Source organism: Bombina bombina, chromosome 6 (genome assembly GCF_027579735.1).
Source record: "Bombina bombina isolate aBomBom1 chromosome 6, aBomBom1.pri, whole genome shotgun sequence".
In the NCBI taxonomy this organism is placed as follows: Eukaryota; Metazoa; Chordata; class Amphibia; order Anura; family Bombinatoridae; genus Bombina; species Bombina bombina.
In genome coordinates this window covers 855,342,696-855,359,153 of record NC_069504.1, presented here as the reverse complement: position 1 = coordinate 855,359,153, position 16,458 = coordinate 855,342,696, and the positions used below count along the sequence as shown (strand labels likewise).

Genomic DNA, 16,458 nt, shown 5'->3' with positions numbered 1-16,458 from the left:
CCTGCGTGGCCACGCAGGACTTGGTATGCAGATCTGGTGAATATGTCATCGGCTCCACCTTGGAAGCTACCTTTGAGACGAGACCTTCTTGTTCAGGGTCCGTTCGAACATCCGAATCTGGTTTCACTCCAGCTGACTGCTTGGAGATTGAACGCTTGATCTTATCGAAGCGAGGGTTCTCAGATTCTGTTATCGATACTCTTGTTCAGGCCAGAAAGCCTGTAACTAGAAAGATTTACCACAAAATTTGGAAAAAATATATCTGTTGGTGTGAATCTAAAGGATTCCCTTGGGACAAGGTTAAGATTCCTAGGATTCTATCCTTCCTTCAAGAAGGATTGGAAAAAGGATTATCTGCAAGTTCCCTGAAGGGACAGATTTCTGCCTTGTCTGTGTTACTTCACAAAAAGCTGGCCGCTGTGCCAGATGTTCAAGCCTTTGTTCAGGCTCTGGTTAGAATTAAGCCTGTTTACAAACCTTTGACTCCTCCTTGGAGTCTCAATTTAGTTCTTTCAGTTCTTCAGGGGGTTCCGTTTGAACCCTTACATTCCGTTGATATTAAGTTATTATCTTGGAAAGTTTTGTTTTTAGTTGCAATTTCTTCTGCTAGAAGAGTTTCAGAATTATCTGCTCTGCAGTGTTCTCCTCCTTATCTGGTGTTCCATGCAGATAAGGTGGTTTTACGTACTAAACCTGGTTTTCTTCCAAAAGTTGTTTCTAACAAAAACATTAACCAGGAGATTATCGTACCTTCTCTGTGTCCGAAACCAGTTTCAAAGAAGGAACGTTTGTTGCACAATTTGGATGTTGTTCGCGCTCTAAAATTCTATTTAGATGCTACAAAGGATTTTAGACAAACATCTTCCTTGTTTGTTGTTTATTCCGGTAAAAGGAGAGGTCAAAAAGCAACTTCTACCTCTCTCTCTTTTTGGATTAAAAGCATCATCAGATTGGCTTACGAGACTGCCGGGCGGCAGCCTCCCGAAAGAATCACAGCTCATTCCACTAGGGCTGTGGCTTCCACATGGGCCTTCAAGAACGAGGCTTCTGTTGATCAGATATGTAGGGCAGCGACTTGGTCTTCACTGCACACTTTTACCAAATTTTACAAGTTTGATACTTTTGCTTCTTCTGAGGCTATTTTTGGGAGAAAGGTTTTGCAAGCCGTGGTGCCTTCCATTTAGGTGACCTGATTTGCTCCCTCCCTCCATCCGTGTCCTAAAGCTTTGGTATTGGTTCCCACAAGTAAGGATGACGCCGTGGACCGGACACACCTATGTTGGAGAAAACAGAATTTATGTTTACCTGATAAATTACTTTCTCCAACGGTGTGTCCGGTCCACGGCCCGCCCTGGTTTTTTAATCAGGTCTGATAATTTATTTTCTTTAACTACAGTCACCACGGTACCATATGGTTTCTCCTATGCAAATATTCCTCCTTAACGTCGGTCGAATGACTGGGGTAGGCGGAGCCTAGGAGGGATCATGTGACCAGCTTTGCTGGGCTCTTTGCCATTTCCTGTTGGGGAAGAGAATATCCCACAAGTAAGGATGACGCCGTGGACCGGACACACCGTTGGAGAAAGTAATTTATCAGGTAAACATAAATTCTGTTTTTCATTCAGATCAGCAATGTACAATTTGCTCTAAGTTTGTCTGATCCTAAGAGTGATTTACTTCCTGACACATGGTTTACTTCCTTATACATCATAAGTCACAGGGCCACTGAGGACCTATCATCAATTGTTAAGGGATGACCACAAAGCCAATCAGGGCTAGGCTAATACAGCCCACATGCATAGCATAGTTGTTATGTTTAGAAGGGAACAGCCTAATATGGGAAGAGTCCACAACCTGAGCCTACAAAAAAAAATGTTAATTAATAAAAAATTGATTATACTATGTTCTTATTTATACAAATATGCGGCTGCTAGTGAGATACTATTAGACTCTAATATACATGTTGTTCTAAAAATAAGACCAAAAAGTGAAAGAAATGTGATAATAGTACAGGGCAATAAACTATAATGTGTGCAAATAACAGAGTAGATTTGCAACTTATAGAACTGTGATTTATAATGTGTGAGATTCAGTGCTAATAAATGTAACTAGACTTACTGAAAAATAGTCTAAATGTGTAAATGTGTTTACATGTGAAAAAAAAAAAAAAAAAATCCGGGTAGAGTCCACAACCTGGACCTACATTGCATTATTATTTTGAAAAACTATCCTTTTGAGTATTCTAATAGATATAAAAGATATAAAAGTGTATTTAGAAGTATATTGACATTGAACAGTTGTGAAAATATAACTGAAAATATATAGTATATCATATATATGATTAAAGTGTTTAGCAGTGAAATTAATGAAACTAGTAAAATACTAGTATCTATTATAAATGTGTTATATAGGTAACAGCAGAACTAAAAAAATAATAATAATAAAAAAAATAAATAAATAAAATAATAAATATGTGGTTACGTGAAAGTGGATTATTAAAACAAACTAATATAAATATGATGGTTACCTAAAAGTGTGTGGTTTGTGACCCTATTTAAAAAAAAAATAAAAAAAAAAAATAAAAATTGGCCAGTATAGCAAACCATATAATAATTTCAATTTCATAAGGGGCAAAATAAACCCTAGCAATTATATATGTACTAATGTACACACAACTTCAAAGAACCGTGCATACAGGCATTCCAACAAGCACATATAAACATATACACTGTTACTAAACATATAACCAAATACTCACATAAGAAGTATACGATACATCCATACCTAAGAGCATATACAATAACTTACATGGAACATAAACAAAACATCCATACCCAAGTATATATACACATACATACATATAAACATACACACATATATTTACACAACATGCGGATGTATATGTAGATGAAGAACCCGAATATGACATGTATATATAGTGTGAATATTATTTCTTGCAAGGTTGTTGCATGCAATAAAGAAAATAATAAGGCACATGTTCACAAGATGTACAATGTATCTCATATAGATGAATACTAAAAAGCAGACATATCTATATTCTCATTGAGACCTGCTGGAAACAGTGTGTTAAATTTATAAATCCAGTAGGTCTCTCTCTGACAGAGATTTTTGAACCTATTAATACCTTTTTTGTAATGAATCCTCTCTAGTGGTGTTATTCGAAACTGGCATTTCTTTCCTATATGGCATTTGTTGTGGTGTCTAGATACACTGTGTTTAGGGCTTTTTTTGACTATATTTCTATAGTGTTCACCCCATCTGCTTCTTTTTTAAAAACATATGTCAAAAGTCATAATTAGAGGCAATAATGGAAATAAGATTATTATAATGCACACATTGCTTAATATCTTTCTATTTATATACATATCTGTAATTAAGCATAGAATGCACATAGGTTCCGTTTTGACAAATATGTTGTATTTTAACATTTTATTTTGACTGTTGTTTTTACAGTTTTAATACAGAGGTAATGTGGGTCAAGTTTTAGTAATTTTATTTTAAAGGAATATATATGTCTATGATAAGACCTTGTTCACAAGATTGGATAGACTCATTATGTTAACCCTTATGTGTATATATGTGTGTGTATGTGTGTATATATGTATATGTGTATGTGTGTATGTGTATATATATATATATATATATATATATATGTATATATGTATTTATGTGTGTGTATGTATATATACTCATTCTCATGATTAATTTTTTAAAATGTTTTTAGATGTTTAGAGATTGTTATTCTATTTTGTTTATTATGTCAGTGGTTATATTTAGACCAATTAGGTCTTAGTACACCTGGTTGGGTGTGTCAGGTGTTAATGAACTGGGATTGGTCATATGTTTTTATTTAAGCCAGTACTCTCATTGTATCAATAGAAGCCTGATGAAACAGACAGCAGTCTGAGAAACGCGTTGCTTGTTCTTTTAATATCTAGTGTCATGAGACACTGAGATTTTTATTTTATTAATAAAATTTGGTTTTATGTAAACCTCTTTGTGAGAGTCTGAGCTCTGTCAGTCCGGCAAGACATTGGAGAAACCAGTTTCCTTGCAGTGTCAGTGAGCTGGGACACTGTGAGATCCCAGTCTGTTTGATTTAGCACAATTGGGTGCTGCTCCACTTGTGAGTACCTTTTTGATTACCTATCAAATCTCTTTCACCAACTGTATTACACTAGGAGGCGCCTTTGTCTTTTTGTGATTTTTTTCACAGAGAAAACTTGCTCTTAGATCCTGATTTCCCTGACAAAGCAGCTGACTCCAGTCATCATCTGTGTTCCTGATCATTGATCATCCTGGTATTTGATCACATTCATCATTTGGGACTATACCCACCCCAATTGGGACATTTACCATCTATATAACATTGCAGAAGAAGACAGCATTTCCAGATAAGAACCTTTCAGGAATTTCTTATTACTGTATTTGTTATTATTTGTGTTGTATCCTATGTTTCTCATAGTCCCATATTTATAAGAATTGTTTCATTTTTGTTTACATTATTCCGTATAGTATATTTTATTATAGTTATTATATGTAATATCTTGTTCTCTTCTCTCTTAGCCTATTTACATAATAATCATATAAGGTCCTGTGCGCCCCCTAGTAGTAACACACCCTTAGTGTTACTGATTGTTTCTTTTAATCATAATAATACAAAGCTCTAACAGCATCCAAAGAATGCAATGATTTCTCCTTAGAATTCATAGGATTAGGACATAATGAAGGAACCACAATTTCTCTACTAAGGTTGTTAGAATTCACAACCTTAGGTAAAAAATTCAAAAGTAGTTCGCAGCACCGCCTCATCCTGATGAAAAATCAGAAAAGGAGACTCACAAGAAAGAGCAGACAATTCAGAGACTCTTCTGGCAGAAGAGATGGCCAAAAGAAACAAAACTTTCCAAGAAAGTAATATAACGATCAAAGAATGCATGGGTTCAAAAGGAGGAGCTTGAAAAGCCCCCAGAATCAAATTCAAACTCCAAGGAGGAGAAATTGACTTAATGACAGGTTTTATACGAACAAAAGCTTGTACAAAACAATGAAATATCAGGAAGATTAGCAATCCTTCTGTGAAAAAAGAACAGAAAGAGCAGAGATTTATCCTTTCAAGGAACTTGCGGACAAACCTTTATCTAAACCATCCTGAAGAAACTGAAAAATTCTCGGTATTCAAAAAGAATGCCAAGAAAAAATGATGAGAAAGACACTAAGAAATATAAGTCTTCCAGACTCTATAATATATCTCTCTAGATACAGATTTACGAGCCTGTCACATAGTATTAATCACAGAGTCAGAGAAACCTTCTTTGACCAAGAATCAAGCGTTCAAACTCCATACCTTAAAATTTAAGGATTTGAGATCCTGATGGAAAAAAGGACCTTGCGACAGAAAGTCTGGTCTTAACGGAAGAGTCCACAGCTGGCAAGAGGCCATCCGGACAAGACCCGCATACCAAAACCTGTGAGGCCATGCTGGAGCTACCAGCAGGACAAACGAGCATTCCTTTAGAATCTTGGAGAATACTCTTGGAAGAAGAACTAGAGGCAGAAAGATATAGGCAGGACGATACTTCCAAGGAAGTGATAATGTATCCACTGCTTCCGCCCGAGGATCCTGGGATCTGGACAGATACCAGGGAAGTTTCTTGTTTAGATGAGAAGCCATCAGATCTATTTCTGGGAGTTCCCACATTTGAACAATCTGAAGAAATACCTCTGGGTGAAGAGACCATTCGCCCGGATGCAACGTTTGGCGACTGAGATAATCCGCTTCCCAATTGTCTATACCTGGGATATGAACCGCAGAGATTAGACAGGAGCTGGATTCCACCCAAACCAAAATTCGAGATACTTCTTTCATAGCCAGAGGACTGTGAGTCCCTCCTTGATGATTGATGTATGCCACAGCTGTGACATTGTCTATCTGAAAACAAATGAACAACTCTCTCTTCAGAAGAGGCCAAGACTGAAGAGCTCTGAAAATTGCACGGAGTTCAAAATATTGATCGGTAATCTCACCTCCTGAGATTCCCAAACCCCTTGTGCCGTCAGAGACCCCCACACAGCTCCCCAACCTGTAAGACTTGCATCTGTTGAGATTATAGTCCAGGTCGGAAGAACAAAGAAGCCCCCTGAACTAAACGATGGTGAACTGTCCACCATGTCAGAGAGTGTCGTATAATCGGTTTAAAGATATTAATTGAGATATCTTTGTGTAATCCCTGTACCACTGGTTCAGCATACAGAGCTGAAGAGGTCGCATGTGAAAACGAGCAAAGGAGATCGCATCCGATGCGGCAGTCCTAAGACCTAAAATTTCCATGCATAAGGCTACCAAAGGGAATGATTGTGACTGAAGGTTTTGACAAGCTGATATCAATGTTAAATTTCTCTTATCTGACAAGGACAGAGTCATAGACACTGAATCTATCTGGAAACCTAAAAAGGTTACCCTTGTCTGAGGAAACAATGAACTGAATGGTAAATTGATCCTCCAACCATGATCTTGAAGAAACAACACAAGTCGATTCGTATGAGATTCTGCGAAAATGTGAAGACTGAGCAAGTACCAAGATATCGTCCAAATAAGGAAATACCAAAACCCTGTTCTCTGATTACAGACAGAAGGGCACCGAGAACCTTTGAAAAAAACTCTTGGAGCTGACGCTAGGCCAAATGGTAGAGCACAAAAACTGGTAATGCTTGTCTAAAAAGAGAATCTCAGAAACTAAAAGTGATCTGGATGAATCGGAATATGCAGATATACATCCTGTAAATCTATTGTAGACATATAATGCCCTTGCTAAACAAAAGGCAGGATAGTCCTACAGTTACCATCTTGAATGTTGGTATCCTTACATAACGATTCAATATAGATAGATCCGGAACTGGTCTGAAGGAATTAACCTTCTTTGGTACAATGAAGAGATAGAATAAAACCCCAGCCCCTGTTCCAGAACTGGAACTGGCATAATTACTCCAGCAAACTCTAGATCTGAAACACATTTCAGAAATGCTGAGCCTTTGCTGTGTTTACTGGGACACGGGAAAGAAAAAAATCTCTTTGCAGGAGGCCTTAACTTGAAGCCAATTCTGTACCTTTCTGAAACAATGTTCTGAAACCAGAGATTGTGAACGGAATTGATCCAAATTTTCTTGAAGAAAACATAAACTGCCCCATACCAGCTGAGCTGGAATGAGGGCCGCACCTTCATGGGTATTTAGGAGCTGGCTATAGGTTTCTATAAGGCTTGGATATATTCCAAACTGGAAAAGGTTTCCAAACTGATACCGCTCCTGAGGATGAAGGACCAGGCTTTTGTTCCTTGTTGTGAGGAAAGGAACGAAAATGATTATTAGACCTAAATTTACCTTAGATTTTTTATCCTTTGGTAAAAAAGTTCCCTTCCCTCCAGTAACAGTTGAGAAAATAGAATCCAACTGAAAATCGAATAATTTATTACCCTGGAAAGAAAGGGAAAGCAAAGTTTTAAGCCATAAAGCTTTTCTAGCTAAAATAGCTTAGAGACATATACCTGACATCAACTCTAATGATATCAAAAGATGGTATCACAAATAAAATTATTAGCATGTTATAGAATAATAATAATGCTATAAAATTATGATCTGTTATTTGTTGCGCTAAAGCTTCTAACCAAAAAGTTGAAGCTGCAGCAACATCCGCTAAAAATATAGCAGGTCTAAGAAGATTACCTGAACATAAGTAAGCTTTTCTTAGAAAGGATACAATTTTCTTATCTAAAGGATACTTAAATGAAGTACTATCTGTAGTACGTTTAACAGGAGTAGAGACAGCCCCATAACCTTAGAGATTTTGTCCCAAAACTCTAATCTGTCAGATGGCACAGGATATAATTGCTTAAACGTTTAGAAGGAGTAAATGAATTACCCAAATTATTCCATTCCCTGGAAATTACTTCAGAAATAGCATCAGGGAGAGAAAATACTTCTGGAATAACTACAGGAGATTTAAAAACCTTATTTAAACGTTTAGATTTAGTATCAAGAGGACCAGAATCCTCTATTTCTAATGCAATTAATACTTCTTTAAGTAAAGAACGAATAAATTCCATCTTGAACAAATACAAAGATTTATCAGCATCAACCTCTGAGACAGAAACCTCTGAACCAGAAGAACCATTATCAGTATCAGAATGATGATGTTCATTTAAAAATTCATCTGCAAAAAAGAGAAGTTTTAAAAGACTTTTATGTATACTAGAAGGAGAAATAACAGACATAGCCTTCTTAATGGATTTAAAAAATAAAATCTCTTATATTATCAGGAACACTCTGAAAATTAGATGTTGACGGAACAGCAACAGGTAATGTAACAGTACTAAAGGAAACTTTATCTGCATTAATAAGTTTGTCATGACATGCAATACAAACAACAGCTGGAGAAACAGATACCAAAAGTTTATAGCAGATACACTTAGCTTGGTAGCTCCAGCACTGGGCAGCGATTTTCCTGAAGTATCTTCTGACTCAGTTGCAACGTGGAACATCTTGCAATATGTAAAAGAAAAAACAACATATAAAGCAAAATTGATCAAATTCCTTAAATGACAGTTTCAGGAATGGGAAAAAAATGCCAGTAAACAAGCTTCTAGCAACCAGAAGCAATTAATAATGAGACTTAAATAATGTGGAGACAAAAATGACGCCCATATTTTTTAGCGCCAAAAAAGACGCCCACATTATTTGGCGCCTAAATGCTTTTGGCGCCAAAAATGACGCCACATCCGGAACGCCGACACTTTTGACGCAAAAAAAACGTCAAAAAATGACGCAACTTCCGGCGACACGTATGATGCCGGAAACAGAAAAAATTTTTGCCGCCAAAAAAGTCTGCGCCAAGAATGACGCAATAAAATTAAGCATTTTCAGCCCCCGCGAGCCTAACAGCCCACAGGGAAAAAAGTCAAATTTTTTAAGGTAAGAAAAAATGATTGAAACAAATGCATTTATCCCAAGTATGAAACTGACTGTCTGAAAATAAGGAATGTTGAACATCCTGAGTCAAGGCAAATAAATGTTTGAATACATATATTTAGAACTTTATATAAAAGTGCCCAACCATAGCTTAGAGTGTCACAGAAAATAAGACTTACTTACCCCAGGACACTCATCTACATGTTTGTAGAAAGCCAAACCAGTACTGAAACGAAAATCAGCAGAGGTAATGGTAAATATAAGAGTATATCGTCGATCTGAAAAGGGAGGTAAGAGATGAATCTCTACGACCGATAACAGAGAACCTATGAAATAGACCCCGTAGAAGGAGATCATTGTATTCAAATAGGCAATACTCTCCTCACATCCCTCTGACATTCACTGCACGCTGAGAGGAAAACCGGGCTCCAACTTGCTGCGGAGCGCATATCAACGTAGAATCTAGCACAAACTTACTTCACCACCTCCATAGGAGGCAAAGTTTGTAAAACTGAATTGTGGGTGTGGTGAGGGGTGTATTTGTGGGCATTTTGAGGTTTGGGAAACTTTGCCCCTCCTGGTAGGAATGTATATCCCATACGTCACTAGCTCATGGACTCTTGCTAATTACATGAAAGAAAAGAGGCTGTCGCAGAAATTTATAGGTTTAAATGTTATAAAGTATATTAATATAACAATGTTGGTTGTGCAAAGCTGGGGAATGGGTAGTAAAGGCGTTATCTATCTTTTTAAACAAAAACAAAAAATTGGTTTTGACTGTTCCTTTAATAGTAATGTTAATAGTTGTATCCAGCATTTTAATGTTCCTTTGCCCTTTTCTATAAGCCAAAGGTAAAGCAGGACATCCTTTCCAATATCTGTCTCATGAAAGCTATTTTATACATATTGTGTGATGTGCAAATCGTATATAATGTTAGAGGCAGGTATTCAATTAAAATCATAGTGCTTCATAAACAAATTTAAATATCTTTAAGAGTGCACCAGTTATTTTTATAAAACATATACATGACAAAATATGTATTATATGAAAGAGGGGAATGTTTATCTTGTATTTACAGAATCCAGAAATTTTATTATTTCCTATAGAAGAAATTCTTTGTATAAAAGAAGCTTTGAAAAAGAGGTAAGTGTTGGCTCTGAGTGCCAGTTTCCTATTAGTTCATAAACATAATCCTCATATGGGAGGGGGGCTCTTGCTCAAAAGAATTGTTTTTAACTAAATTAGACCATTTGTAAATGCATTGTGTTTAATGTTGGTAATTATGGTTATGTACATTACAGCTCTCCAGGGTCTCTGCTCTCAGTCACTGGCACAGTATCTCATCGTTCCATATGCGATGCTCAGAGCACATACATGCAACATTCCAGAAGAACCATATCTGGTATGCAGGATGTCCATTCATATCAAATTTTCTCCATATACTTTCACGCTGCTGTTAAACTGTATTTTCTTCGTCAGAAGACTTCTTTCCTCAAGGTATTTCTCTCAAGTTGACCTTGATGGAGATTGCCAGCCACTCTGAAGTGTCTGTATATATTGACCTGTCCAGGGGCCCTTACCCTCTGGGCCTTCTTCCAGGTGTTACATTATTACTCCAAGGCCTGGAATGGAAAGTTTCAAGGTACTGTGTGTCTGTTTTTTCCAACAGTACTTTATGATCCTTCTCTTACCTTTTTTCATTTTAAAAGTAATTCACTAAACTACCCCCTTCTGTGTACCGTTCCTCCATATTATTCCTTCTTTTTTTTATCTTTATTTATTCCATGTTTGCGAGATTATGGAAGAGACTGTATTTCTATGTCATGTCACAATAGCTTAAATGGACAGTAAAGTGATGTCTAATATGATTAATCAACCTGGTTTAAATAATAGATCTATAAAAAGAAGGGAACTCAGAAGAAGGCTCAATAATATTATACATCAAGGAGGTAGAAGAGATCGATATCTAACTTTTGGCAACATTGTTTGTATATTTTATTGTTTCTTAAAGGGATTATCATCTTAACGATTGTGCTGCACGGTATATAAAAATATTATTCAAAACAGGCAAACTAATTCATAAAACTTTTAAATGACGGTTCATTTGTCATATATTTACCATATAGCAATGTTAAACATTGCCTCATTCCGCTGCATGCATCTTAGCTGAGCGATGACTAATACTCCTTAAGCCAATCGTTATGTGCACCACGAGGTATCCATCTTTGAATTTGGAAATCTTGTGGAAACCACTTAAAACAACTCTCCAGACTAATTGGAATTCACCCCTTTAACACAATGTAAGTCAAATCTGCTATGCTCACCATAATCGGAATAACTACCCTGAAAGTCATAGCTACACCTTTATCCTATAGACATATACTATAGTGTAGAGATCCTAAAAGGATACAACTGGATATTTATGGTGTTGAAGTCAGTTATTTCACACTGTGTTGTGCTTATAAACAGCGTATAGTAGACTACCATAATAGGGAGCCATGTTATTTAAATAGCCAGCTTGCCTTTACATAAATGCATTAGAAATACTGTATGTTTCGAGATTGAGCTAAAACTTCTCCCAGGCATACATACATGTGTTTCTCTATTCACCCATTCTCACTAGCTACTTCTGTCCTTCAACATCTTATTTATTATGCTGCATAATACATAATTTAAATGTCTGTTTATTATTTAATATATCTCAACCCTCATGTCGTCTTCTTCAGTCTAAATAATGTCTGCTTAATTTTTACTATTTAGCTTAGTTTATCTTGTGTCCCTCATTAAATTGTGCATCATTCATAATGCTTTCTTTTTGCTGTTGCTAATTAGGTCTGGCAGCATCTACTTACGCAGTGTGTCCACTTGCTGTGTGTGTGTTTTGAGCACCCCTACAAAGAGCAGGTGAGTAGTGTGTATGTATGTGTATAAATAAATATAAATATATATATATACACAGTAAGTGAGTACACCCCTCACATTTTTGTAAATAATTTATTATATCTTTTCATGTGACAACACTTAAGAAATGACACTTTGCTACAATGTAAAGTAGTGAGTGTACGCCTGTATAACAGTGTAAATTTGCTGTCCCCTCAAAATAACTCAACACACAGCCATTAATGTTAAACCGTTGGCAACAAAAGTGAGTACTCCCGTAAGTGGAAATGTCCAAATTGGGCCCAAAGTGTCAATATTTTGTGTGGCCACCATTATTTTCCAGCACTGCCTTAACCCTCTTGGGCATGGAGTTCACCAGAGCTTCACTGGTTGCCACTGGAGTCCTCTTCGACTCCTCCATGACAACATCACGGAGCTGGTGGATGTTAGAGACCTTGCGCTCCTCCACCTTCTGTTTGTGGATGCCCCACAGATGCTCAATAGGGTTTAGGTCTGGAGACATACTTGGCCAGTCCATCACCTTTACCATCAGCTTCTTTAGCAAGGCAGTGGTCGTCTTGGAGGTGTGTTTGGGGTCGTTATCATGTTGGAATAATGCCCTGCGGCCCAGTCTCCGAAGGGAGGGGATTATGCTCTGCTTCAGTATGTCACAGTACATGTTGGCATTCATGGTTCCCTCAATGAACTGTAGCTCCCCAGTGACGGCAGCACTCATGCAGGCCCAGACCATGACACTCCCACCACCATGCTTGACTGTAGGCAAGACACACTTGTCTTTGTACTCCTCACCTGGTTGCCGCTACACACGCTTGGCACCATCTGAACCAAATACGTTTATTTTGGTCTCATCGGACCACAGGACATGGTTCCAGTAATCCATGTCCTTAGTCTGCTTGTCTTCAAGCAAACTGCGGTCTTTCTTGTGGATCATCTTTAGCAAAGGCTTCCTTCTGGGACAACAGCCATGCAGACCAATGTGATGCAGTGTGCGGCGTATGGTCTTGAGCACTGACAGGCTGACCTCCCCACCCCTTCAACCTCTGCAGCGAAATGTCTATTATGTCTATTTCCCAAAGACAACCTCTGGATATGACGCTGAGCATGTGCACTCAACTTCTTTGGTCGACCATGGCGAGGCCTGTTCTAACAGGAACCTGTCATGTGAAACCGCTGTATGGTCTTGCCCACTGTGCTGCAGCTCAGTTTCAGGGTCTCTGCAATCTTTTTTTTAGCCTAGGCCATCTTTATGTAGAGCAACAATTCTTTTTTTCAGATCCTCAGAGAGTTCTTTGCCATGAGGTGCCATGTTGAACTTCCAGTGACCAGTATGAGGAAGTGTGAGAGTGATAACACCAAATTTAACACGTCTGCTCCCCATTCACACCTAAGACTTTGCAACACTAATGAGTCACATGACACCGGGAAGGGAAAATGGCTAATTGGGCCAAATTTGGACATTTCCACTTAGGGGTGTACTCACTTTTAGACATTAGACATTAATGGCTGTGTGTTGAGTTATTTTGAGGGGACAGCAAATGTACACTGTTATACAGGCTGTACATTCACTACTTCACATTGTAGCAAAGTGTAATTTCTTCAGTGTTGTCACATGAAAAGATATAATAAAATATTTACAAAAATGTGAGGGGTGTACTCACTTTTGTGAGATACTGTGTGTATGTATGTATATATTTATATATATATATATATATATATATATATATATATAGTTCCAGACAGTGTGCACTCTTGAATGATAGGGACAACAGCCTTGGGTGCAGCCAAATGGTAAAAATATCTCCGGACAGAAAGCGCAATCCACAGGTCTTGAATAAGAAAAATAGTCACTTTATTGTGAACGTTTTCGGTTTTAACAAAACCGTCCTCAGACAAACAGTGAATCAAGACTGTCTGAGGATGGTTTTGTTAAAACCGAAAACATTCACAATAAAGTGACTATTTTTCTTATTCAAGACCTGTGGAGTGCGCTTTCTGTCCGGAGATAGATATATATATATATATATATCTATCTTTGTTTTTAATTAGTGATGTTTCGGGGAAAGCTTCCCCTTCATCAGACCCCGAAACGCCACTAATTAAAAGCAAATTTCTTTCATGTAATTAGCAAGAGTCCATGAGCTAGTGACGTATGGGATATACATTCCTACCAGGAGGGGCAAAGTTTCCCAAACCTCAAAATGCCTACAAATACACCCCTCACCACACCCACAATTCAGTTTTTACAAACTTTGCCTCCGATGGAGGTGGTGAAGTAAGTTTGTGCTAGATTCTACGTTGATATGCGCTCCGCAGCAAGTTGGAGCCCGGTTTTCCTCTCAGCGTGCAGTGAATGTCAGAGGGATGTGAGGAGAGTATTGCCTATTTGAATGCAGTGATCTCCTTCTAAGGGGTCTATTTCATAGGTTCTCTGTTATCGGTCGTAGAGATTCATCTCTTACCTCCCTTTTCAGATCGACGATATACTCTTATATATGCCATTACCTCTGCTGATTCTCGTTTCAGTACTGGTTTGGCTATCTGCTATATGTAGATGAGTGTCCTGGGGTAAGTAAATCTTATTTTCTGTGACACTCCTAGCTATGGTTGGGCACTTTGTTTATAAAGTTCTAAATATATGTATTCAAACATTTATTTGCCTTGACTCAGAATGTTCAACTTTCCTTATTTTCAGACAGTCAGTTTCATATTTGGGATAATGCATTTTAATTTAACATTTTTCTTACCTTAAAATTTGACTTTTTCCCTGTGGGCTGTTAGGCTCGCGGGGGCTGAAAATGCTTCATTTTATTGCGTCATTCTTGGCGCGGACTTTTTTGGCGCAAAAATTCTATTTCCATTTCCGGCGTCATACGTGTCGCCGGAAGTTGCGTCATTTTTTGACGTTATTTTGCGCCAAAAATGTCGGCGTTCCGGATGTGGCGTCATTTTTGGCGCCAAAAAGCATTTAGGCGCCAAATAATGTGGGCGTCTTATTTGGCGCGAAAAATATGGGCGTCACTTTTGTCTCCACATTATTTAAGTCTCATTTTTTATTGCTTCTGGTTGCTAGAAGCTTGTTCTTTGGCATTTTTCCCCATTCCTGAAACTGTCATTTAAGGAATTTGATCAATTTTGCTTTATATATATGTTGTTTTTTCTCTTACATATTGCAAGATGTCTCACGTTGCATCTGAGTCAGAAGATACTACAGGAAAATCGCTGTCAAGTGCTGAATCTACCAAAGCTAAGTGTATCTGCTGTAAACTTTTGGTAGCTATTCCTCCAGCTGTTGTTTGTATTGATTGTCATGACAAACTTGTTAAAGCAGATAATATTTCCTTTAGTAAAGTACCATTGCCTGTTGCAGTTCCTTCAACATCTAAGGTGCAGAATGTTCCTGATAATATAATAGATTTTGTTTCTGAATCCATAAAGAAGGCTATGTCTGTTATTTCTCCTTCTAGTAAACGTAAAAAATCTTTTAAAACTTCTCTCCCTACAGATGAATTTTTAACTGAACATCATCATTCTGATTCTGATGATTCCTCTGGTTCAGAGGATTCTGTCTCAGAGGTTGATGCTGATAAATCTTCATATTTATTTAAAATGGAATTTATTCGTTCTTTACTTAAAGAAGTACTAATTCTAAACGTTTAGATAAGGTATTTAAAGCTCCTGTGGTTATTCCAGAAGTTTTTCCTGTTCCTAATGCTATTTCTGCAGTAATTTCCAAAGAATGGGATAATTTGGGTAATTCATTTACTCCTTCTAAACGTTTTAAGCAATTATATCCTGTGCCGTCTGACAGATTAGAATTTTGGGACAAGATCCCTAAAGTTGATGGGGCTATTTCTACCCTTGCTAAACGTACTACTATTCCTACGTCAGATGGTACTTCGTTTAAGGATCCTCTAGATAGGAAAATTGAGTCCTTTCTAAGAAAAGCTTATCTGTGTTCAGGTAATCTTCTTAGACCTGCTATATCTTTGGCTGATGTTGCTGCAGCTTCAACTTTTTGGTTGGAAACTTTAGCGCAACAAGTAACACATCGTGATTCTCATGATATTATTATTCTTCTTCAACATGCTAATAATTTTATCTGTGATGCCATTTTTGATATTATCAGAGTTGATGTCAGGTTTATGTCTCTAGCTATTTTAGCTAGAAGAGCTTTATGGCTTAAAACTTGGAATGCTGATATGGCTTCTAAATCAACTTTACTTTCCATTTCTTTCCAGGGTAACAAATTATTTGGTTCTCAGTTGGATTCCATTATTTCAACTGTTACTGGTGGGAAAGGAACTTTTTTACCACAGGATAAAAAATCTAAAGGTAAAAACAGGGCTAATAATCGTTTTCGTTCCTTTCGTTTCAACAAAGAACAAAAGCCTGATCCTTCATCCTCAGGAGCAGTTTCAGTTTGGAGACCATCTCCAGTCTGGAATAAATCCAAGCCAGCTAGAAAGGCAAAGCCTGCTTCTAAGTCCACATGAAGGTGCGGCCCTCATTCCAGCTCAGCTGGTAGGGGGCAGGTTACGTTTTTTCAAGGAAATTTGGATCAATTCTGTTCA

General features: G+C 37.5%; 1 protein-coding gene across 3 annotated transcripts in view; it reads left to right on the top strand.

Moving 5' to 3' along the window:
* The window catches only part of CTC1 (CST telomere replication complex component 1), a 210,478-nt gene that overhangs the window by 93,796 nt on the left and 100,224 nt on the right, over positions 1-16,458 (top strand). For 2 of the 3 annotated variants that reach the window (XM_053718285.1, XM_053718287.1), the window contains 4 exons: positions 10,065-10,129; positions 10,288-10,388; positions 10,466-10,628; positions 11,819-11,890. In XM_053718285.1, coding sequence (XP_053574260.1) covers positions 10,065-10,129; positions 10,288-10,388; positions 10,466-10,628; positions 11,819-11,890 — 401 coding nt within the window. The remainder of the gene's footprint in view (positions 1-10,064; positions 10,130-10,287; positions 10,389-10,465; positions 10,629-11,818; positions 11,891-16,458) is intronic. The other variant, XM_053718286.1, reaches the window with a different exon arrangement.